We start from the raw sequence: 24,967 nt of genomic DNA on the forward strand, positions 1-24,967 counted from the left end.
TTTTTGGTATTATTATTTCCGTCTATTTTTAATTGTTATATTTTTCTTAGAATTATAAAAATTTTGACTAACATTTTACGATATATTTTTTCTATCATATTGATATGCGAAAAATTACAATTTGTAATTATTTTATATGTTTTTGTTTAAAATATCAAGTTAATGTAATTTAACTTAATTTTAAAAATTAGTCAACATGACAAATAAAATTGAATGGAAAAAGTAAATTGTAGACAATCCGCTTTATGATAATTTGTGTTTTTTAAAAGATAAAAAAAATATAACACACTTTTTAATAAAGAAGATTTCTTATCAAGAATAATTTAAACTCGAAAAAACTTTACCACTCAACCACAATCTTGGGTGATGAGGAGAACTATTTTCTTCATCTCATATTAATTTTATTCTTTTTTACAAACTTCTTAAGAAATCATAAATAAAATAATTATTTTTCTGATGTACACTTAATCATAAATAAAATTACTTGTGGAAACCTAACAGGAGACTAAATAAATATTAGTGAATGAAAATAAGAATATTAACATATTAATTGAACTCTTTTATTTATTTGTTCAAGAAACAGAATGTATCAGTTCAGAACTACTTATGCATCAATATCAGAATTTTAAGATTCTAAAATTATTTTAATCTATATCTAAGTATAAAATAATTTTTTTTAAAAAACAAAATATTGTATATAGTAAAACAAATATTATTATTATTATTATTATTATTATGATAAAAAAATAAATGGGCTCTGTTCATATATATACAGAGTTATTGCCCAGAACCAATACAATTGCTCTCTATCCTTCTTCTGCGATTCGCTTGCTTCGCCGGAGAATTACGTCACTGATCGGATCAACAAGGTAATTCTGCCGTCGATTCAGTTCCCAAACTTCCCGGTTAGGTAAAGATCGCCGTCGCCCGTCGATTCTTTTCATGCAAATCAAATTTACTCACTGAACACCAACGAAATTTCCCTAATTTTTGTTTTTAATTGAAAGAGTTGTGTTTTTTTTTCTGTTTCAGATCTGTAAATGTTAGATAACTGAACGAAGAATTTGGATTTCTGTAAGTTTGTTTGAGAACTTTTGGGGTGAATTTTCAATATTTTTTCTTTATGAATTAAGGTTTGAGTATGGAGGGTAGTGTGAGATCAGGGGGTGTAGTGAAGAAGAAAAGTTCATCTGGGTGTTTGATAATTAAGAAGAAAGATGATAGAATAGGTATGGGTGGAGGAGGGGGTGTGGGTACTTCAAGGGGTTCACAGAAGGTGAAAAAGAGGCCTAGAATGGTTGAGAGTGCTTCGGAGTCGAGTGAAGAGTCATTGGAGCCAATTAGGAGAAAGGGTGGAGAGAAATTTCACAATGGGTCAGTTGGCAGTGCAAAAAGTGGCGTGGAAAGTAGAGATTTTGGTAGGAATGAGAATATTGAAAGTGAGAGTAAGAGAAGTAAGTTAGATTTGTTTGATTTCGACGAATACGATGAATTCAATGAGGCGATGAAGTGGAATGCTGCAAGAACTGGGAGTTCTAGTAGGAATATGATGATTGAGAAGAGTAAGCACTCTAATATTGATAGTTCTAAGGAAAGGAGTGATTCTGATGATGACGATGAAGCACATATGCCAATTTCATTGCTTAGGTTGAAGAGTAGGGAATTGTCTCAAGAACCTATAAGATTTCAAGGGAAAAATGGAGTCTTGAAGGTAATGGTGAATAAGAAGAAGAAGATAGACTTATCATCACACAAGGATTATGATGTCGAAAGTAGGAAAGGTTCCAGTTCTGACGATGTTGTCAAGAAGGATTTGCTACGTCGAGCTTCTTTGCACTCGGATTCTAAACGCCCTGAAAAACGACCATTGTCCATTAAAACAGAGCAGGCTGAGTTGAAATCACAAAAATCTTTCTTGGCAAAAGGCATTAAGTCTATAGACTCTGAAAACGATGGAACTGATACATCACTTAATTTGGCACCACCTAGCTCAAAGACGAGGAGGATTAAGGAAGAAAGCAGGTCTGTAGCAGTTGAAGATGTTACCCCTGCTAAGAACAAAGAAGGAAAATTGAAACGTCGTGGGAGTATGGAGAAGCAGCAGCTTCAGCCTGCTTGCTCAAAGGCTAGGGTGATTAAGGAAGAAAACAGGTCCATAGCAGCTGAAAATATTACCCCTGCCAAAAGCAAAGAAGGAAAATTGAAACGAGGTGCGAGTACTGAGAAGCAGCAACTGCGTGAGAGGATCAGAGGAATGCTTATTGAAGCTGGATGGACCATTGACTATAGACCAAGAAGGAACAGAGATTACTTGGATGCAGTGTATATTAATCCTAGTGGAACAGCATACTGGTCAATAATTAAGGCTTATGATGCACTGCAAAAACAGACAGAGGAAGATCCAGGAAAAAGAAAACTTGATGGTGGCTCAACTTCGTTTGCTCCATTAGCTGATGATTTAATCAATAAGCTAACCAGGAAAACACGGAAGAAGATCGAGAAAGAAATGAAAAAGAAAAGAAAAGATGATGCCAAGAACAGAGATTACATGAAGTCTACTATGCAAGAGTCTTCCGAGGACACAGATGATGATCAGCATGAGGAAAGGCTAAGTAGCTATGTAAAGAAGAAAGGTAAGTTTCTGAAATGCAAGTCGCATGCAACAGATCAGGAGACTGATGGTGATACAAGTGACGATTCTTCAAAGGGAGGAAGATCTAGGCAAGAGGTGTCCGGAAAATCATCTATTGGAGCTGCTTCCAGTGAAATACAGGGAAGAAAAAGTAGGATAATTGGGAGATGTACATTGTTGGTTCGCAGGTCTGATAAGGAGCAAGATTCTGAAAGCGATGGCTATGTTCCTTATACTGGAAAGAGAACCTTATTGGCCTGGATGATCGACTCTGGGACAGCGAAGTTAAGTCAGAAGGTTCAATATATGAATCGTAGGAGGACCAGAGTAAAGCTAGAAGGTTGGATAACACGAGATGGCATCCATTGTGGTTGCTGTAGTAAAATTCTTCCAGTTTCAAAATTTGAGCTGCATGCAGGAAGTACATTGCGTCAACCGTATCAAAACATAATCTTGGAGTCTGGTGTTTCTTTGCTGGAGTGCTTGGTAGATGCATGGAATCGGCAAGGAGAATCTGATCGGGAAGATTTCCACACTGTGAATGCAGACAGTGATGACCCTGATGATGATACTTGTGGTAGATGTGGTGATGGTGGGGACCTTATCTGTTGTGATGGTTGCCCTTCGACTTTTCATCAAAGCTGTCTGGGTGTACAAGTATGTAGAATATGTTTTTTTTTGTGTTTCCCCTCTTAATTAGTACTGTGCCTTCCTGCATTGTTTTTTTTTTTTTGTGGTGGTAAGTATGAACTTTATGTCATCTTTTCTTTTTGTCTATACTTGGTTATAGGGTAGTTTCCTCACATTTTAAATGTATGAATTTCTTGTTTTCCTTTGTGCAAGAATGTTAAAGTGTCCTTTGTCCTAGGAAATTCCTTAGACTTTTAAAACTACTGAGGATATGGAAGACAAACAATAAAGAACAGAGCTTGGTTGTGGGGAAAGGCCGAAATGATAGAGATTGATACTAACATTTCCATTTGAGAAACCACCATAGTCCTATGATAAAATAGAAATATAGAAAGAACCAGGTTACAGAAATGGAGGAAGCAATGTCTTTTCAGATCATCTTGCAAAGCTATATAACTGATCTACAAGATATGTAGTTCCAATGATTGGTTTCACTTTTATCACATCCATGTGATATTTACAATAACTGAACCAAACAAACTGGTTAAAAATGGAAGGAAAAAGTACAATCCTGTTGAGTTGCTAAAAGAAAAGAGAAGACGATGACTCTGCTCCAAGTTCAAAAAGAAAAAGACACTTGTAAGAACTTAAGTTATGATGAAATTCTTAAGCACCCAAGTGTATAGCATAGTGGTCAATGAAGCAGGCGGAGAACCATGAGGTCTCAGGCTAAAAGCACTAGGTGATTTCTTCCCTTCTAAGTCTTGATGGTTTGAGTTATTATCGGTACCTATGCTTGTGGGAGGCAACAGGTACTTGGTGGATCAGACAAGCTGCGTACAAGTTGGCCAGGACACTCCTGTAATTGAAAAAGTTCCTTTACTTATTAGCGAAAATGTTTATGGCTGTCTTGTAGCTCTTTGTGAGCAGATCAGTGTACTTTAGTACTTTATTTGCATCTGTTCCTTGTTTCTAGGAACAGTTATTCCCTTTTGAGCTCCATCTGCTGCTTGATTATCTGAAATTGTTGAGTGCACATGCCCCTAAATCTCGTGCATAAATGCAACCATTAAGGAGCCATGTGACAGAAGTCAATCAACCACAGTATGCAATCTAGCCCATTTTATGTCCTTGATCTTGCTTCAACATCTGTCAACAGACAACGTTATAGCATAACTGTTCAGTGAAACCGAGCTGTAAAACATTCCAAAATAACTTTGTCCTCTTCCCTTCCATCTGCAAGACTGTTTTACTTTGTTGTTTATATCGTTAATAGAATGGAAAGAAAGATAAGTCCATAAATATCACCAAAACTGATTTTGTAATATGGAAATGAACATTGATTAGGATATTTATTCCTTAGAACATCATACGCTACCTAGGCATCTCCAATAGATGCAACATATGCAGACTGGGATTTTGAAATTCTCTTACTTTATAATATTATTTATGTGCTTATTCGAATTCAGCCTAGAAGATGACATCTAGTCTCTCTAAGCATCAGGCTCACATGTTATTTTTTTTGCAGATGCTTCCTCCAGGTGATTGGCTCTGTCCAAATTGCACATGCAAATTTTGTAACACCGGCAGTACTATCACAGAGGAAGGTGGGGGAGCTGTAGATGAGCTTCTCTGGTGCAGCCTCTGTGAGAAAAAATGTAACGCTGTTTTGCTTTTAGGGGTTTAGTTGCTTTACATCTTCTATAATTGAGCTGAATTATTGACCTTCCATTTTGCAGATCATAAATCATGCAGTCTTGATATGAATGCTATATCCTCTAGTTCTAATAATCCATCTGTATCGTTTTGCGGGCAGAAATGCCAAGAGGTATTTCTATTGTTCTGTTTGTGAGTTCTCTGTCTGATATATAGCATATTAAGAATCACTAAAAAATTATCAACCTTCATTGTTCACTATTTTTCAATTGTTGTCCTGTTGCAAATTCTAATGGAGTTAACTGTCATTTACCTTCATAATAAACAAATAACATTTGTCATAAAGTCCATCCATGTGTTGAAAAATGCAGTGAAAGCTTTAGAACCTTCAGAATTGAGTTGTTCATTGTCATTAGCTCTGTGTATTAGCAATACTTTGTTTGGTACACTTCTTATGCGCATAATAATCAGAAGAAATGACTCAATTGGAAAGTTCCCTCACCCCTCTTTTTTTTTTTGGCATAATACATAAATGTGCCCTTTAATTTGGCTTCAAATCACATTTATGCCCTTCAACTTTGGATGTGCACAAATAGACACTTAAACTTGTATAAAGTTGAACAAATAGACACACATGTCCTACATGTCATCCTACATGTCTTTTTTTGTCGTGTCCTACGTGTATTGTACTATGTAGGACTTATGTGTTTATTTATTTAAAAGTTGGATAGTAAAAGTGTCTGTTTGTGCATTACGAAAGTTGGAGGTCAAAGTTAAAATTTGAAACCAAATTTAGGGTTCAATATATGTATTATGCCTTTTTTTTAAAGTAAAAGACTGGAGATGGATTCTTCTTTTTCTTTTTGTTCACCTGCATATATTTGAGCACCTTCTTGGTGCCTGCTATTTTAATACAGTTGCCTTTTTTTGGATTTGTATCACCAAGAAAGTGCAGAGATGCACAAAAATCAGAGAATAGTTGCTCTTTTTTTAACAATTAAGGAGTTAATGAAAGTCCATGAGAAGATCAACATCAGTTACATTGACCATTTTATGCCAAGAGTTGACTGTCTAGAATTTAAAAGATCTATGGTTGCATGCCATCCTAATGTTCCATAGAGTGCATGCAGGAACTATTCTATAAAGTATTTCAAGGACTTCTTTAACATTTTCCCTTGCCAGCTTTCCAATAAACCTTCCACTGTATTTCGTGTAGCCCGCCGCATCGATAGAAGGTTCAAGAACAAGCTCCAAATCTGCTAATGAGAACTGCAGTAAAAAACAGATGTAATGCCTCATACCAAGTATTACATGGTTAGCATCTGTTGCACAAACCACCATGAACATGGGGCTAAATCCTCTCTTTGTAGCTTGTAGTCTTGAACTTGGACCTGGAAGATAAATTTCTAAAAGTTATGGTAGCGATCTGTACAATCAACGTCGATCAGGAACCTGAATTTGCCATATGGAACTTAGAAATGGAGTAGAAAGGAAAATGCATTTGGTTTTAGAGGCTTGAATTGAGAAGGCCAAACAGTTTAATACTGTGGGGAGGCGTGAATGAGATGGACGAATTTAGACCCCCTTCTCCTTGTTTCCTATCCTTGATTGCTTACTGGTTGCTCAAGAGCCTTAACTGGAGTTTATTTTCTCTCAGAAAGTTACCATTATGCAAATGCATGATCTTCAAAATTACCAGTTTGGTAGCAAATTCAGTTGGATTTCTGTTATTTTATTGAGAAACATGCAGTAAACGGTGAATATTGTGTGTCCTTGAATAATTTTTTCTGAGAGTCTGATACTGTTTTCAAGCTCGAAAGTAGTGAAACTATTTATTGATCTGAGATAGTCTGTGTCACCATCACTCACAGGATATGTTAGAATAGTTTGACTCATATCTCTTCTCTATTTTTGCAGCTGTATGATCATCTGCAGAAGATTCTTGGTGTCAAACATGAGATTGAAGCTGGATTCTCATGGTCCCTAATTCAACGAACGGATTTAGACTCTGATCATTCTCATCATGCCTTTTCTCAACGGGTGGAGTGCAATTCTAAACTAGCTGTTGCACTGACTGTTATGGATGAATGTTTTTTGCCAATTGTGGATAGGAAAAGTGGCATCAATATTATTCATAATGTTCTTTATAACTGCGGGTAATAATCTCTTTACCTTCTATATGCCCTGTTTTACTTTTGTAAATGTTATGATAAATACTTGAAGACCCGTTATTTTGATTAACTTCATTAAGCTGGCTGAATAACTTAATATCAGCATTTACTAATAATGTAAAATGTCAGATCTACTGATTTAGTTCAGATCTACTGAATTTGAATTGTTTTTAAAGGTTTTGGGAGGCAAGTGATGTTTAAACAAAATCTTATACTACACACTGAAATTTGATGAAGAAAATTAACTCTCAATTAATTTTCTGATGCCTCCTAATTATTGAACAAATGATGTTCAAAAAAAAAAATGTAAAATGTCATAGAAATACAAATTTGAAGTTGGCTGTAGTGTCATATAGGATAAGAAATGATCACATCACATATAGGATGCAAGTAATGCATGGAAGATGAAGCACGAGGAGATCACTTGAGATAAAATAGATACATATATCCTCTAGATGCAGAGGTTCATAGGTGCGAAAAATTAAGGTAATGGAATGTGGCAAAAGGGAATGGATTCACTATCAAAGAAAAAATTTTCAGGATCAGTACAAATTTAGCTAACAAAAAACACACTGGGAAATACCAGCTAATTGAAAGTAAGGTTTAGTTGTTGATACACTTACTCAAGATACGTCTGGTGCTTGTGAGGAGGACTTCTATTCTTATCAAAGACTTGTATGTCCATTTAACAGTAAGTTTTTGATGTTAGAATGTATAGTTTTAGAAAATTACTTATTTTAAAAGACCAAATACTTAGTATTAGAATGAAGATCAAGTTTGAGCATGAAATAGAGGATTTGAATTATTTGTTATGAGTGTTTTATCAATTTTTTAAAATTTCATTGAATTAAAATCAGAATATACATAGGGAGTGGTCATAGATGTGCTGTGGAAAGTGCATTGTTGCCCATTGAGGATAGTTTGGTAAATATGAATTTTTAGTAAATAAATAATGTCCTGTAAAAGTTAAAAACAACTTGTACTTCTGCTTCTGAGAAGAAGCTACCTTCATCAAACTTCATCCTCACGTGAGTCACGACAAAAGAAATTTCTGCTACTACTCGAAAGCACTTTTTTTTCAAGAAGCTTGACCAAACATCATAATCTCCCAGATAAGCTTTTGAAAAAAAACACTTCTAATATACCAGAATACAAAAGGCTATTATTACTTAAACTGGTCTAATTTATTTCCAATGGTGAAGCAGAACATTAAGTTTGAGAGGGGAGGGAGTACAATGTTTATTATTTTACATCTTTTGTCCTCACGTCAAAAAACATTTCTGCAACTACTCAAAAGCACTTCTTTCCAGAAGCTTGAGCAAACATCATAAACCTCCCAGTTAAGCATTTAAGAAAGAAAAAGAAAACACTTTTCATATCCCAGAAGATAATAGGCTATTACACTGGTCTGACTGAGAGGGGAGGGAGTACAATGCTTCTTATTTTTCATCTTTTGTATTGGGCTGATGCTCATAATCTGTAAACATAGAAAATTACTGAATATGCTTTTTTCTGTTGCCACTTTATCTTCCTCGTAGACTCTGCCTTGAAATGCAGAGATTATCTAATCACAAGTAGATTATGCCCACGCCTTTTCTCTGTCATCAAAGAAATCCCAAATGGCACTGTGATGTTAAAAGCCATATTCATGGGAATGTGTCACTTCCTTCATTGTGATTCTTTATGATATAGTTGCCTGTTAGAACAAATGTTTTCTTTTAATTTTGCAGATTGGGTTTTTGAATCACCACTGAGGGCAATATATTGATTTTGTTGGGTCAACCCTTATCTCTTGTTTGGAAATCAAAAGCAGAATTGTCAATGTAGCCATGCGATTTTTATTTTGATGTCTAAGAACAATATTTCCCTATTTTTTCTTTATGGTTTTGCTGGATATGCTTGTGTGTCTTTAGATTCGTCTTTTACCCGGTTGTTGTGTTCTGAGTTCTTTCCATCTTCCCTTTTCTCTGAATTTGGTTGTATTTTTCAGCGGTTATCTGATGATGTTTTTCTTTCCTATGAAGCTCAAACTTTACTCGGTTGAATTTTCATGGCTTCTATACGGCAATCTTGGAAAGGGGTGATGAAATAATATCTGCTGCATCCATAAGGTATACTGGATTGCTCAAGTTGTTTCCATTTGAATATTCAAGTTTATTTTTCATATAATGATAGAGTTGGTGCATGAGTTTAGATATGTTGTACATTTGAACTGTCTTAGAACTGGCGATTCTGTTCCTTGCATTGGGATTTATGATCTTTAACGAAATGTAATCATGCTTATCAATTAGTGTTAGAATTTATTGCAATAGTGGATCATCCTTTTTGCCAGAATTTAGCTGAATGTATCTCAATGTCAGCTACTGCTTCAAATTACTCTCAGAAGCAATATTTTTTTTTTAATTTTCATGTAAAGGGACTTTATTTTTTTAGGAGAATCCATGTAAAGGAACCTCTCTACTCATCACTCTCTCAAATTAAATTTTTCTGTTAGATAATTTCTTGTTTAACTTTTTTCTTATTAGTTGTCTTTTGCTCATGTTTGTTCCGTCATGCCTTACCAATCAATAAACATGTTTTGGATGTAATTTAGGATCCATGGAACTCAACTAGCGGAAATGCCATACATTGGGACCAGGAATATATATAGGCGCCAAGGGATGTGCCGCCGCTTGCTGTCTGCTATTGAGACGGTATTAGAATAATTATTGCTTCCTCACTTTGTTCATCTAATTGTTTTGAAGATGGTTGTGTACATAAGAGATCATTAAGATATGTCACATACTTTCACTTGCATTTATTGCTATGCAATTATAAAATGAGCTGTTGAGAGTCATCATTTTGTTTACGCCAAAGGATTTATTGGAGCAAAGGACATGCTAATTTCTTTTCTGTTGCAGTTCTGGTCTTCAGAAGTAGCGAACAGATAATTTAATTTAGCACTTTATTAAAGTGACAGCTACAACTGCAGTCACTTGATGTGTATGTAAGAAACATGAAAAAGCAAATAGTTGTGTGGAAATTTATGATGCGTCAGGAAATGTTGTAATATCTGATGCTCTAGAAAAAAAAAGCAATACTATCTATTTGGTGAATTAATATTTGAATATATAAGAATGTCTTAAGTTCCCAAGAGGCTAAGTAGCATAGGACAGCTGTATTCTTACCGAAAGAAAATGGTGACTGTGAAAGAAAGGACGGGAACCTGGCTTCATCCATTTTGAAATTCTTTTCACTCCTGTTGCCTTTTCATCTCCCATTAACGGGGATATATATATACGTTCTAGTATGTAGGACATCTTAAAACTTGAATAGTATAAGTGATTTTCCGGGGTGGTTAATAAATGCATGTCATACCTTTTCCAGCTATCCCATGCATCTGCTTTCGTTGCATGTTGATTATGTTCTTCGTATTTTGGTCGTCAATATTGGACTGCAGACCAACAGTTAAATTTGTGGTCTCATCTTTTCAGGTCCTCTCCACACTAAAAGTTCAGAAGTTGATTATTCCTGCTATATCTGAGCATATGCATACTTGGACCGTAGTTTTTGGATTTAATTCACTTGAGGATTCATCAAGGCTAGAGATGAAGTCCATCAATATGTTGGTGTTTCCTGGGACAGATATGCTACAAAAGAGGTTACAAAATGGAGAGACCCTAGAGGGTAATATAATAATTAAATTTCTGCTTTTACTTTTTGCTTGCCTTTTTAGAAATTCTTTTGGTATCTTTTAATCTTTGCTGTCCATGTTTGTGATTTGAACTTCTGGATTTTTCTGTAGCTGGTACAAATGCTGGTGATTCGAAACATAGTGTTCCTTGGTTGCCTGCTTTGATTGAAAAAGTTGATAAGGACTCCGACTCCCCTACTAAGTGCGATGGGAACTTGCATGATCAGGCCTGCATAGAAAAAGTTGATGACGGTGTTGGTGCTTCTGATTCTCCATCTACACCTGTCGATTTAAGTGATAGTGCTTTGGTTAGAACAGAAAGTGCTGATTGTGGATCAGATATTCAAATCTCCACTAAGGAGGCTACATCTGTCCAATGCAATGTGGAGAAGAAGCTGCCTGAATCGAGCACAAAATCAATGCCCTCCTCTCCTTCCGGTGCAAGTTTAGGAAACGCTGATTCAGGAGATGTTTCATCGGGTCCTTCCACAGAAGTTGATGACCAATCATCTGAGCCAGTCCATCAAAAATTGTGCATTTCATTGGATGAAGCTTCTGCCAGAAACATTGAGGTAGAGAAACAGAATGAGGAGCTTTTAGATAATATCTCCATTGATGCCAATGGGAAAGGTTTATCGGCAGATACCAAAGCTAGTTGTTTTAAAGAACCTGCTGCACCAAGTGCAGAAGAAGAAGACGAGACAAAAATTTCAGTATGTGACTCTGCAACTTGTGAGAGTACAAAGCCTTCCATAGATGTCCTCTCAGACTCTACTCAACCAAGTACACCTGGCATGCAGAATGGGCGAAATGTGGCTTTAAAGCAAACTTCTGATATTAAACGTCTTGATGACGGAGATGTTTCCTTGGAGGAGGGTAATTTGGATTCCTCTTCAATTGGTGATGGAGTTAATGACAATAATGGTGCTGAAGTTTCTTCTTCTAAACCTGCAATTGATTCCTCGGTTGAAACTTTTTTGAATGCTGCCCCAGAAAATAACACTGACTGTCAACTTTCTCTCTGTCCTGGATCTCAAGCATGTGGCTTGAACCCTTCTGATGGCTGTTCTGGAGCAAAAGTTTCTGTTGATGAGAGGATAGTTCACTCTGATCCTGGTCAGGCAGAAACTCATGAAGTAACTGTAGCGGGCAGTTGCAGTGGAACTGTTGATTCTTCTGCTGATGTTTCTGCAGAACTTGCTGATGAAGAAAAGAGTTAGACTCTGGTCTAGGCCTATTGATGCTAATCACACTGACTATGCTACTTAAACATCACGGTAATTAACGTAAGCTCGATGTAGAATTTTACACCAAGTCCTCTATGAAGTTGTTTCCTCACTGGAACTAGTTTTGGGTAATCAAGGTCATCTGACGTTCCTGAAGCTGTTTGTGTTTTGTCAATCAAACCAATTTTGATTCTTCAGTGGGTTATGTTGTGAAGGGAAAGAGGAAACAGTTATTCAGGAAGGCAATTATAAAAGAATTGGTCTAGAAGTTGTGCAATTTCTCTGCTGTCATCTAGGTGGAGGGTTTCAGAAATATATAGCAGCTTTTGATTGGATACTCTGAAACCAATGTCCTAAACCATCTGTGGAAATTGAGACACTCGGAGCCCTTCAGGAGCTGATGTTTCCATTGTCTCTATCGACCTATCAGCATAGTGGAGTGTCTGTCTTATAGTAGTTTGGTGGTACAATCACTAGCCTATTAGTAGTATCATTATCAAAAGGGTATGTGAATTGTACCTCATGGATAAGACAGCAAATTTTGTGAACCTAATGGACTCCATTGGTGAGAGACACTCACGAAGATTTTGAATGTACATATGTAGTTTTGTGTAGATCTAATATTCTATTTTACCAAGGTCCTCAGGGATCCTTGTAATTCATCAATTGAAATGATAATATCACCAAATATCCAAGTTTCTGGTTAAACTTCTTCATGATGAGATTGAGATCCCTCGTAGTTGCTTCTTATTAAGACTCTGCCTGATCTTGCTAGCAACACAGATTCTTGTTAGGTACATATTTTTTTTACATATTGGATGGTTTTTAAGATCCTGTTGTTACTTACACTATTTGCAGTGTTGAATTCAGCAGATTTATCCAGATTTTGTATTTCGTTCGTTTGTTATCTATCTATTATCGATATATCAGACTTATGGTAGATATCTAGATTCTTTGAATCTGGAAAATGGAAATTTATATATGTTGTCACAACAACTGACCTAATAATTGTTAGATGGAATCTGTCCCAAATTCTTGTCTGGTAAGGTTGGATGTGGATGAAGTTTGACATCTTCTATGCACACGGATACATGCACTTTTGACTTCCTTGCTATATTCTTTACTGGTTACTCAGAAATTAGTCACAAACACAGGACGTGCAAAGCATGTCTACTTTGTTCTCATGCTTATAAATGGCCATATCTATCTTAGTAGAGTTATAAACTGCAAATTGATCATATCATGGCATACAAGAGATGTGGGATGGATTCATACACAGGTTTAATACCTTATATCCATGGTGTAGTTAAGAGAAGGAAGTATCTCCAAGGATTTCAAAGGCTCAAGACAGGGAAAATCCTCTCTACTTCTGACGAAGAACGGAGACATAGTAAGTTGATTCTTTCGAAGAACAGGAAAAAACCAAGTGTTATGCCAGGTTGTGGATTGTGGAAATGGTAGTAGATCTTGAAAACAAGAAGTACAACCAGTGATGTATGTTTTTTAGTCAGAATTTGTATAGTATTATTTCTTTTTCTGAATCTACTTTGGATCTCTAAAATGTGTCTACACAACTTGTCAACTTAGTAACAAAAGTTGTTTGTTGCTAGTTTCATCATAATTGAAGGAAATCTCTCTTGTATATTCTTCGTGGGTCATATAAATGAACACCTGAATAATCGAAATTTAACTTTTTAATTCCGTGTAATATTTTAACGAAATTGATTTAACCAACATCTCAAAAGACTTCAAATCATGACTCTGAACAGTAGAACTCAATTTTATTATCAATGAAGATATTTAGAAATGGTCAAAATAATTAAATAGGAGGATCGCTATAATTATAACCTTCGAAAAAATTTATTAAAATAAGTGTCATTATATATTTATATATATATAGCATCAAATTTTTTGCTCTTGTAATGAATGATCTTGAGAGCTAATGTATGAAGTTGATAAAAAACAAAATTAGATGATTTTTTTTTTTGTCTAAAACTTTGCTGAATGAGTGGAATGTGTAATCGATTTAAAAAAAAAAAGTAGTGAATCAAAGTAAAAATCATATAAAAGATTATTAGTTTATCAAAATTATTTGTAAATACTTTATTTTTTAAAAATAAATATAGTAATTTACTTTTAATAAGTGACATAATTATGAGCTAACGATGTTCTTTGGTCAAAACGGAGCTCACAATCCTCTCTCACATATGGAGCTATCACTTTCTCATCGTCTCTTCAACTCTTCTTCATCACTACCTTCGCTATTCAATTCAAGAATTAAGCTTTCACAAACCCATCTCTTCTCCTTAAACAATCATCACCAAAAGTTGCAATTTTTCACTGGTTTACACCACAAACTAGCTGCTTCAATGGAACCTCAAACAACGATTCCTCATGCTTTCGATAATGGGTCTTCCATAACTTCCTCTGAAACAGGTAAATCCATTTTCTCAACTCAATAATGGGTATTCTAAAATTGGGTGGCTTTTTACACTTTTTTTTAATCAAATGGGTTTCTTTATAATGAATTCATACATCCGATACAGGGTAGTTGGGATTGAGGTACGGTTATTGATGTATTTTATTGGGTTTCTTTATTTTGGAATTGGGTTTATGTTATTTTTAAAAACTTGAAATGGGTTTTGATAGAATTGTAAAGAAATGTGTTGAAAAGAGTTTATGTAGCTGATTTTAACTAGTTAGGGATTGAGATAAAGTTGGTTTATGTATTTTTTGGGTTTTGGATAGGTCGAATTGGGGAAGTGAAGAGGACTACGAAAGAGACGAATGTGCATGTGAGGATAAACTTGGATGGAACTGGTGTTGCGGAGAATAATTCTGGGATTCCATTTCTTGATCACATGTTGGATGTAAGTGATTTTTTTCTGATGAAAAGAGACTTTATTTTCACTTTTCAGTTGATTGATATATAACTCGTAAATAGCCTCTCTACCTCCACATGGTAAGGGTAATGTGTGCGTACACACACCATCCTCCCCCAAGACCTCAGTTGTGGGATTACACTGGTATGTTGTTGCCGTTGTCGACAAATGAAAACAGAAATGCTTCATGGTGGGATACGTCATTTAACTTGGTGTTAGGCTCAAGTGTCTCCATCCTTCTGCAGAATAAAATATACGAACTTGACTTGGGGGAAAGAATCAAGTTCAGACTTGAGGGTGTGATGCAGATTTTGAATATAATGTCCCATATCTAACCGTCTAAGCTTTTAGAGGGTAAAACATGCTAAATTTCTTGATCCTGTATCCTGGTGTGTTGTACTCAAACATATCTGGGATAAAGGTTAAATAACCTGTGAAATAAAGAATTGTTGGACTGCTACTGTTTTTCCTTTTCTTTTTGGTAAAAATATGAACTTTGTTGAAATCTTGTTCCCCTGTTCTAGAGGCAATAGAAATAGTAATCATAGAGATTTACCTCAAAGGAAAAAAAAGGTTCATTTATCCCTTTTGTTTCAAGAGTGCTTATTCAGGAATACCATTAAGAAATAAGAGAACTACAGAATAATAGGAGAAGGATTGCATATGTATGTGTGATCTTATCCTTCTTTTTCTGGAAGAAAAAAGCTGACATAATTCCATAGTTAAAGATTCTATCTTTGTTCTCTCTTTCAGTTACATGTTAATTTTCTACTTTCTTATGTATATATTTTATGAAGGTTACAACCTATTTTACATTGCTGGATGTTGAGGAGTAGCTATTTGATTTGTACTTCTCAACTCAGTTGCTGACTACATCTGAATTACTTCTGGTATTGTGCTAGTACTGAAACTTGTTTATGCTTTGTTAGCAACTCGCTTCACATGGGTTGTTCGACGTGCATGTAAAAGCTACTGGCGACATTCACATCGATGATCACCACACAAATGAAGATGTCGCACTTGCCATTGGAACTGTGAGTTCTTAGGAGCTTAAAACCAGTAATTCAGAATCCTTGTGGTCTTTCAGTGTGTTGGTCGCTTTACTCATTTTATATGTACAAGTGGGTGCAACATCAATTTTGACGGAGATGCTCTTCTACTTACTTGAGTCACTCTGCATTATGTGCTGCATTCCTTATTTCTATCTCTTGAGACCCTTGACTTCTATATTTTGGTGACTTCTACTTTTATTTTTTTGGCTATCCAGGCATTGTTGCAAGCACTTGGAGATAGAAAGGGAATCAATCGCTTTGGTGACTTCTCAGCTCCATTGGATGAAGCTCTGGTTCATGTATCACTGGTAAGGATAACTTTTTGGGAACGTGAAATTGTTTCAGCTCAGTCACTTATTTTTTCAGATATTCTATGTCTAAAGGGTATTGCCTTGTCAGCCTTCTGCAAAGTTACAACTTTAAATAAGATTATATCTCAAGTCACCACTATGGCAGAATTTCTACATACCTCCATAAAGGAAGATCTCTAAATTCTTCTTCCTTTCACTTTGAACATAGCCTCATAAAATCTTCTGCATTCAATGATTAGACAAGATGAATATTTTCTCTGGTATGAGAACAAATATTTCTTTGGTTTTAGATATTCATCTTTTTATGCGAACTGCTGGATGCTAAAAAAAAAGTTTGAAACAGTCCCATGGTGTTATGGTTCTTCAGTCCCATGGTGTTATGGTTCTTGTAGAGGGAAAAAAATTACAGGACTTTGAATTTAGACAAAAGTTGAATACTCTGTGGTGTTTTAGCTGTCTTATGGTGTAAAGAGGAAATTCTTGTTTGTGTAAATTGTTGGATACAATTTTGGGGATACAAAGGCATAGCTTATTGTTTTATTTTGTTGCAGTCACACCAACCTAGTGAGATATTAGAAAAATGTCATGATTTATCAAATACAATCATATTGACCTATCTATGATCATAATCTGCACTTATAATGACTATTTGGTAATCTTATTGTGGTAGGATTTATCAGGAAGGCCACATTTGAACTTTGATGTACAAATACCTACTCAGAGAGTTGGAACATATGACACTCAGGTTTGTCTAATATTCTCATTCGACTACGAACACACTCAGTATCTCTAAGTTCCTTCTTCATTTGACTTCTATTCAGAATTAGCATCTGTCTCTTATAAGGTAGATGGAAGATTTTCAATATCCCCAGTATTATATAGGTTGTCTCCATGGCTATCATCTGTTTGAATTTGGTTAATCCAATTTTAGTTGTTGAAGATAAAAGAAGTTTCTGATTGTCTAATTTAACAATGTATAATTTGATAGGTAATCAATCCCTGTAATTTTTTTGAATTTTTTTTCTTGAAATTGATAACTTGGATTCCTCAGCATTAAGGGTATGTTGATCACCTCAAGAAAATGATTTTAGAGGGAGAAACTAATTACAAAACTCCTAAAAAGTCCACTATCTGTACATCCTCTTCTACACATTGTTCTTTACACCAAAAACACAAAGAAGTAATTCAGTTACAATTATTCTTTTGCGTGGAACTGGATCTGTCTCATAGATCCTATCATTTCTCTCCTTCCATATGTTTCACCAAACACAAGCTGGTACTGTTTTGACTCTTGCTTCCACCTCGTCTGATCCAGCAGCTCAGTATATCTGCAGTATGTTCTGGCATTGTCCATTCCTCCCTCGCCAAACAGATGAAAAGAGCCTGCTTCTGGTGGTACCTTATAATGTAGGAACAGATGGCTATTAGTTTCTTCTGCCTCGATACAAAGAGGGCATCTGGATGTTATCTGAATTTTCCTCCTCTTAACAGCTTCAAGAGTAAGACGCTTTCTTTACCACCAGCCGTGAAAAGCATTTCACCTTTGATGGTGCCATGCTTTTCCAAATAGTTTTCCAAGAACCCTTAAAACTTCCTGCCAGTTCATATAGTCTTGTACACTGTTAACTGAAAATTGCCTATCTTAATTTTGCCTCAATCTAATGGTATCAGGATCAGTAGTTATCCCAGTAAAAGTTCCCACCCTTTCCACTTCCTAATCATACAGTAATCCCCTGAAAACTATATTCCATCTTTAATTGTAGTATACTAGTATCTGATTGGTGCATGCATATAAAGAACAGATCAGGGAAGGTTTCCTTCAAAGTTCGTTTCCAAGTCCAATTTTCCTTCCAGAAGAGTGTCTTTCTACCATTGGGCATGGCCCATATAGTAACTTATAACTCTCCTCAGGTATGTCCAAAAGGACTTGATAGTATCCAGACCCCTACTCCAAAGATGTTTGTGACCTCATTAGTACACCATTATCCATTCTGTCCATACTTCTGTTGGATCAAATTCTTCCAAAGAATATGATTCTCCATAATCACTTCATAAGTGAACTGTTATTATGTAGTTTCAAGTTTCTAATCCCCATTCCTCCTTGCTCTCTACTCTATTGTAATCTGTCCCATTTCACCAGGTTAAAGCCTTTGGTCTCTTTAAAACGTGTGCCAACATCAGGTGTACATGCTAAATACTTTTACACCTAATTGTTATTACAGTTGAGAAAAGAAAGAAACTTTGTGATCTCCTGGTGACAAAATATTTATTGTTTAATTTTAAGTTACGTCTTAGTTTTCACTCATGTCTATAGCTACTCTTTGGGTCCTGCTGATTTGAATCACATTCTTATGTTTAGCTGGTGGAACACTTCTTTCAGTCCTTGGTCAACACGTCTGGAATGACGCTCCATATTCGACAGGTAAATGCTTGTATGACTTTTTTAGGGAGTTGTTGAGACAGTGGAAAGGGTGGGGTTTCATTTTTTTTCAGTCAGTTACCTATTTTTCCCCTTCTTTACTCTGGCTTTATGTGCTTACATACTGAGATGTTTAAGTTTGTCTGGTTACAGCTCGCTGGAAAAAATTCTCATCACATCATTGAAGCAACTTTCAAGGCGTTTGCTAGAGCTCTTCGGCAAGCAACTGAATATGACTTGCGTCGTGGTGGAAGTGTCCCCAGGTTTGGTTATTTTTCCTCCCCTTCATGTTTTTAACACAGCTTATAATGTGTCTGAATTATGGAGGTTATTGTTTAGGGGTGCCCAAGTTTGGTCTTCCCTGTAAGTTTGTAGAACTACTTGTCTAACAAAACCATCGGGCTTGAATCGTGTAAATGTCTTCTTCTCTTCTTCATGTTACCATTCTTTATCGCATACATAGACTTGTCAGAAAATCCTTTTGTTACAACAACACACCAGCAGTTTCTCCATCACCCCTAACAGGGTTTTATATTCAAACATGAACCCAGTAAACATACATGTCAGAACAGATGCACAATTTGACAGGAACTAACGTGTGTGTGCAAGAACGGAAATTTTTTTTCCTTTTTTTTTTCTTCCTGAAACTCTATTTTCCTCCTTTTTGTTGGTGCAGCTCAAAAGGGGTTTTGTCTCGATCTTGAAATACCTATTACCGCAAAGATTCAGATTCTTTGAGCAAAGGTCAGTACTTTAGTTTGAGATATATAAATGAATTTCTTTATGGCTAATCCTTCCGAAACTATCAGTGGGGAATGATATCTGCTTATTGCTATTTGTCCCTTGCAGTAGTTAACCACACTGCTGTTCTACAAGGTATATCATAATTATTGGAAGCTCTGTAGTAGAAGAAGGTGGATTGAAATGCATCAAACGCTTCTCTGGCTCTTTCAAGAAATTATTTTGATATCAACGAATGCTACTAGATGAATGGAATTGCGGGCAGCTACTTATAGTATTTTAGCTTTTATATTTGAGATATTGGAGGCTTTACTGGTGAAGAAGGGCATTTGGTTTTTGATTTGGTTGTAAACCTTTTTAAAAAAGCAATGGTCATTTCCATGTTTTATGACCTATGTTCTTTAAGTTGCCTATTACAAGGATGGTATTTAAGGAGGATATATGAAATAAAATGAAGTTTCTCTCTCTCCCTAAATGAAGCCTTTGCAATTCCTCTGGGCTCTAGCAATCTGTTTCAGCAAAAAATGAGATGCAACTTGAAGCTATGCTAAGTCCAATCGATTTTTTATGTAGAACTTCATATGTTCTGTATTTTCATAATTTCAATTTTTGGTTTTCATACTGAGTTTTTCTTAGTGGATGCTGTTAATGGGGTGTGGATTGTGTTGTCTTGACTCTTGGATGCTTTAGTGTGATTCTGACTTAGTAGAACAGGGACTTCAAGGAGTACAATAACATAACATTGTGAAATCCCAAGGGTCACTTCATGGTGGAGTACCTATGCGGCTAGGTGTAACAGTAAGGGTTGTCAACCGTGTAATCAAGAAGTCAAGGTTTAAGTAGCGCAAGATAAGACTGTATATAATATCGCACTTAAATGACAGCTCTACGTTGGGGTGACCGATTTGATTACTTCAGCTATCACTGGCTGGAAACTTAGCGGTCGTTCAGTTGCACAACTAGAAGGCAAGCTGATCTCGCCACCAACAAACCTTTAACTTTGACAGTGAAAAGCTCTGTCTGCCTATCTCACACATCCAGTCCCAGAGCAATTTGAATTTCTTTCTTCATTTTCCTTTCATGCATCTTCACACAAATAGGTCTTGTGACAGGGGCTAATGAACTAAACAATGCAACAAAAGATAGTTTGACAAAATGTTACGTTTATCAATTAGACTATACCTAATTGAGCATACTGTAACAGAAGATAATATACTGCAATGGCGTCTTTTGTTATCTGTATCAAGAACCATAATACAATTTTTTTTTTTGGCTCTTTTTTACTACTGTTGCGTCCGAGCCAACTTGTGTGTACCTCGACTATTCCACCATGTACCACTGACCTTCCACCCCATGTTACAATGCTTCTTCTGCTTTATTCAGATCATCTAAGATCTCTGACTTTACCTCTTCTGGAAGTGCAGCAGATGGGCCTGCCTTTGAATAAAAACTGGCCAGAGATCTAATAGCTTTCTCTAGCAGAACATATGACTCCTGCAAGTTGAGCATGATGTCAAAACAATGACCAGATGAAACAAACTCAGGAAGACATGGATGTGCTTAACTGTCAAATATTTCTGCTTCCACTACAGGAGAACAAAAAACTAAACTATAAGTCTTGTTTTGCATGCTAGTGTAGATTGATGCATAAATGCATGTCAATAATTATATATTGGCCAGGTACAAGCACAATCATGACAGGATTCGACGGAGCCCCTTCTAACTGTTTGCCGGCAACCTTGCTAGAAGGGGGCAAGTGTTCTTCAGTTTGACTGGAAGGGATTTATACTATTGATCAGGTTATATCACAAGACCTCTAAAATCTCTTTCTGACAGTTGATTTGCACAAACTATAATGCCATTACAAGCAATGAGTTAGTGATGAAAGAAAGCAGTAATTGCTGCAGAGGTGCATCAGCAAGCTTACTTCTTCTGTCTTCTTTTCTGCAATCTGTGCTCTAGAAGTGCAAAACTCAAATGCATAATTGAACTGGCAGAGTCTACTTATTGTACAACTTGAATTTTTTATGGTTTCTAAAACATATGACTCTAAAATGAGGAAACGGCACAGCTATTCTATCCCTCCTATCCAAATAAGTCCGAGAACCATTTAATAAACAACAAAATTCAAAAATTGTATCGGTGGATGTTTGAGAAGAAATAACTTCATTTATACTGACAGTAGGCAACTAGGCAAGGTAACTGCATATAGGGCCTGAGCAGCTAAGAGGCGCTCGAGAAAGCTGAAATGATCTTTAATACGTCATCTAGTTATAACAACCACCTGAGAAGTGAGAAGTCGAGGTTCTATCAAATTGAAATTTGAAGTCAGTATGCATGGCAGTGTCCTTCTTAGCCAATTATGTTTCTAATTTTCTACACATATTTTAAAACAATGAATCCACCGCATTGTGCAAGTACTGAACTTTTCAATGAGCTACAGTGCAATAACATCCACTTTTTGTTTGTTAGAATAGGATTACCTCATTGACTACTGATTTTTGTCCTCTCCATCCACCCAAGTATTCCCTGATGGATTCCTTTGCTGCATCAGCTGTTCGTCTAAACTTAGACATGTCGTTTGGGTCTTCCTTTAGTGATTCACGCAATGTCTTCACCACCTCTCTTACAGAGTTCAAATAAGCCTTTGGTAAGACTTTTCCTGACTTTGTTGTCTCATTTGGATCAAACAAGGACTTAATAGCCCCAACCACACTTTCATCCTTGTCTTGAATCTCTTGATCCTCTGCCCAAGCTGGTAGCACCTTTAAGCTGCAGCTGTATGTTAAAAGTGAAACCAAAGGACTGGCAAAACCTACTGCAAGAAGCTGGCGACGAGTTCCTTCTTCTTTAGATGATAATATACCAGAACTCCGTGATTGTAGTTTATCTGTCATGTTAAAAAGAATCAAAATCAGGAAAAGAGAAATCTCCGGAATCAGGAACAATTCAATCACTACACTGTGTGGATAATGCAGTACTCATGAGAGGTCTATATATGTCAAACACAAGAAAAAGAAAGAAAATATATCAGACTGGACACTGAAACAGCCTTGTGACAAGTAAACCTAAAAATGAAGCCGCGACACGCTTATCTTTTCCATTGGATACATTAGAATAAGGAAGGAGGACAGATCCCCTGGTTAGCTCTTCCTTTTAACTTTCAAGCTGTAGGCAATAACACACTTAATATTTTTGAACAGTCTGGTCACTTCATAAAGCATTTTCTCACAACATTTGTATCATGATGATCTATATAAAGCTTCTCAGCATGTTCACATAACAGAAATCCTGGTAATCGCATCATAGTTATCTTCCTTGATCCTTCATTTTCCTATTATATATCTCTCCAAGTCAAGATGTTTCTCCAGTGCCTCACTCGCAAAACATAGTAATTTGTCCGTCCAGGTAAGAAACCTATGTCCAGCCAGTGCCTCACTCGCAAACAATCATAGTAATTTGTCCGTCGAGGTAAGAAACCTATGTCCAGCCAATTGTAGGTTAACAACAACTGAACTGTTGCAGTCCACGAAAATATGTGTCTACAACAACACAACTATTTCTATGGCTATATGAATCTTCACTATCCATGTAGCGTGATGTAAGTCCATCTCTATTCGTATTATAAATACTTAGTCTCTTTAGCACAAGAAGAAGAAAATGTTGTGCATCTTGATGCTAAATTATAATCCCTCCTATTCAATTTGTTTGTCTGGTTTTAACTTAGCTTTGAGTTTAAGAAAGTAAAGAACGACTTTTAAATCCTGTAGTCATAAACTAAAGAGATATATAATGTATCAAAATGTCATTTGATCCTGTGATCTTAAGCATGTCTACGTGTAAAAATTGGAATTAAAGAGTTGTAAAAAGGAAAATACATTCTTTTCGAAACAGACTAAAAAGAGAGAACTGGAACTTAAATACATCAAACATGAAAAAATCTTACATTCATCAGTCCCTTGAATCTTCTGACTAGAGCAAGAAATGGCAAATGGAGATACATTCATTGGAATGAAGAAAGGCATCCTAACTCAAAAGCTACCCCATACACATCAGAAGAAACCTTCACCAAAATAAGAATCATTAACTAAATTATCTCATCAATAAGAAAAAACATAACTAATTAATCCAAACTGATTTTAACCACACTGCCCCTTTCAGTTCATGTGCTCAAACATAATCCACATATATGAATTAGACAACCAAAAATCAAGAATGTATAAATGACACTTTCAAAGTATAATTCTTTGGGTAAACATAGAAAAGAGGAATTGGGGTAGACCCAAAAGTCATAAAGGAGCTTTCTTTGGGTAAATTAGTTCCAAGAAAGCAAAAATATAGAATACCCACCAAAGAATAGACACACAGAACACTCAAGAAGCTGAAAGACTTCAACTTTGGTGGAGATAATTAAAGCTGGAGATGAAAATTGACAGAGAACAAGAGTGGCAGAAGCAATAGCTCTTAGCTAAATGTATGAGATAGCTTTCTGTTTGGTTCACACTTCACAGCTTACTATATGCAATGCACCTTCCTATTACTTTTCAGTTGCACTTTGGTACCTTCAATAGTTTCTGTTACATATTTTGAGGAAAAAAGATAAATATATTCCAAAGATCGTAAATGTTATGCATATATTATCTGTCATATTTTTGAGATATTTGTATTTTTGTCGTTCAAAATTTAAAGTATATATGTCCTTCATTTTAACGGAATATTAAATAGGGATACGTAGCACAATTTTATTCGTTGATTCGATATTTAATAAATGTTTTGTGGTGGATATAATTATGACATATGTATATCTGTTAGTATAAAAAATATTTATGTTCTAATTTTTGGACGGCAGGGGCATCAATGTCCCAAAAATATAACGGAGGATATCTGCATAACATTTATGATAGTTTAGGAATATATTTGTCCTTTTTCCCTTTTTTTTCGTTTGATGTTCGGTATATGAATAACAACTTGATTAGTTTTAATTTGAGCATTACAAGACTCACTTTTGAATAGTACTTCCAATAGAATATTCTTTCACACTTTGAATTCGAATCTGAAAATACTAATTAAGGGTGAAAGAATCCCAATCATTTTACAATGATTGATATTACATATTTTCTTTCGTTATTTTTCCATGTAAAGGTATAATTTCATAAGAATTTGAGTCGTGGATTGTCGTCTTGTCCCACACAAGTTATGTATAAATAAGTTTGTGAATTTTAATTCGAAATTAAACTTATATTTTTATCGACATTAATTTTTGTAGAAAATAAGACATATTTGTGAGTTTTAAATTAAACTTTTGACTCTAACAACATAATCTGTGTAGAAACTAGGAAGTATTACTGTTCTGATAAGGCTTAATTTATGTTATATTATGATATAAAGATATATATAATCTTTATTGTTTTTCATCTTATGGTATTTTTTTACCATTTTCCTGTTACTTATTGTATTTAACGAAATAAGCTTAGGAAGCATAATTAGTTATGACAAGGCATAACTTATATTATATTGTGATACAAAAATATATATATACATACGTATACATTGCAATCTTTATTATTTTTTGTT

The 24,967-nt window shown here is 35.5% G+C and overlaps 3 protein-coding genes and 1 non-coding gene across 6 annotated transcripts; 3 read left to right on the top strand and 1 right to left on the bottom strand.

Annotated features, from left to right (window-relative positions):
* Positions 1–566: 566 nt before the first annotated feature.
* LOC101253531 (uncharacterized) lies at positions 567–13,686 on the top strand. 2 transcript variants are annotated; one of them, XM_004247476.5, is made up of 9 exons: positions 567–910; positions 1,033–3,289; positions 4,791–4,920; positions 5,002–5,090; positions 6,836–7,074; positions 9,114–9,200; positions 9,683–9,782; positions 10,563–10,755; positions 10,874–13,686. In XM_004247476.5, the coding sequence occupies exons 2-9, from the start codon at positions 1,142–1,144 to the stop codon at positions 11,980–11,982; spliced, it is 4,095 nt and encodes a 1,364-aa protein (XP_004247524.2). In that variant the 5' UTR covers positions 567–910; positions 1,033–1,141; the 3' UTR covers positions 11,983–13,686. The 2 variants fall into 2 exon arrangements, with proteins under 2 accessions (XP_004247524.2, XP_010326544.2); XM_010328242.4 differs by having other exon boundaries at positions 753–869.
* Positions 7,272–7,360, top strand: LOC112942245 (small nucleolar RNA R16). Its single transcript, XR_003248331.1, has one exon. It is a non-coding gene; the product is annotated as a small nucleolar RNA R16 (small nucleolar RNA).
* On the top strand, positions 13,231–19,868 carry LOC101253226 (imidazoleglycerol-phosphate dehydratase 1, chloroplastic). Of its 2 annotated transcripts, none has more exons than XM_004247309.5 (10): positions 13,231–13,378; positions 14,176–14,424; positions 14,737–14,858; positions 15,800–15,904; positions 16,138–16,230; positions 16,904–16,978; positions 18,593–18,655; positions 18,806–18,915; positions 19,329–19,396; positions 19,502–19,868. In XM_004247309.5, the coding sequence occupies exons 1-9, from the start codon at positions 13,231–13,233 to the stop codon at positions 19,354–19,356; spliced, it is 993 nt and encodes a 330-aa protein (XP_004247357.3). In that variant the 3' UTR covers positions 19,357–19,396; positions 19,502–19,868. The 2 variants fall into 2 exon arrangements, with proteins under 2 accessions (XP_004247357.3, XP_010326543.3); XM_010328241.4 differs by having other exon boundaries at positions 19,505–19,868.
* Positions 19,869–20,517: 649 nt separating this feature from the next.
* Positions 20,518–23,959, bottom strand: LOC101252922 (photosystem II D1 precursor processing protein PSB27-H2, chloroplastic). Its single transcript, XM_004247308.5, has 4 exons — positions 23,744–23,959; positions 23,340–23,456; positions 21,877–22,283; positions 20,518–20,887 (listed from the first exon to the last, which is right to left on the bottom strand). Exons 2-4 carry the CDS (start codon positions 23,416–23,418, stop codon positions 20,750–20,752), a joined length of 624 nt encoding a protein of 207 aa, XP_004247356.1. The 5' UTR covers positions 23,419–23,456; positions 23,744–23,959; the 3' UTR covers positions 20,518–20,749.
* Between the last annotated feature and the right edge of the window lie 1,008 nt (positions 23,960–24,967).

The sequence above is a fragment of the Solanum lycopersicum genome, chromosome 9 (genome assembly GCF_036512215.1).
Source record: "Solanum lycopersicum chromosome 9, SLM_r2.1".
NCBI classification, from domain to species: Eukaryota; Viridiplantae; Streptophyta; class Magnoliopsida; order Solanales; family Solanaceae; genus Solanum; species Solanum lycopersicum.

Coding starts and splice junctions, on each gene's coding strand:
- LOC101253531 (XM_004247476.5), top strand. CDS start 1,142: ATGGAGGGTAGTGTGAGATCAGGGGGTGTAGTGAAGAAGAAAAGTTCA. Junction 4,921..5,001: donor CAGCCTCTGTGAGAAAAAAT/GTAACGCTGTTT, acceptor TCCATTTTGCAG/ATCATAAATCATGCAGTCTT. Junction 5,091..6,835: donor GCGGGCAGAAATGCCAAGAG/GTATTTCTATTG, acceptor CTATTTTTGCAG/CTGTATGATCATCTGCAGAA.
- LOC101253226 (XM_004247309.5), top strand. CDS start 13,231: ATGGCATACAAGAGATGTGGGATGGATTCATACACAGGTTTAATACCT. Junction 14,425..14,736: donor CATAACTTCCTCTGAAACAG/GTAAATCCATTT, acceptor GGTTTTGGATAG/GTCGAATTGGGGAAGTGAAG. Junction 18,916..19,328: donor CGTGGTGGAAGTGTCCCCAG/GTTTGGTTATTT, acceptor TTGTTGGTGCAG/CTCAAAAGGGGTTTTGTCTC.
- LOC101252922 (XM_004247308.5), bottom strand. CDS start 23,418: ATGCCTTTCTTCATTCCAATGAATGTATCTCCATTTGCCATTTCTTGC. Junction 22,284..23,339: donor GATTCAAGGGACTGATGAAT/GTAAGATTTTTT, acceptor TTAACATGACAG/ATAAACTACAATCACGGAGT. Junction 20,888..21,876: donor AAAAATCAGTAGTCAATGAG/GTAATCCTATTC, acceptor CTCAACTTGCAG/GAGTCATATGTTCTGCTAGA.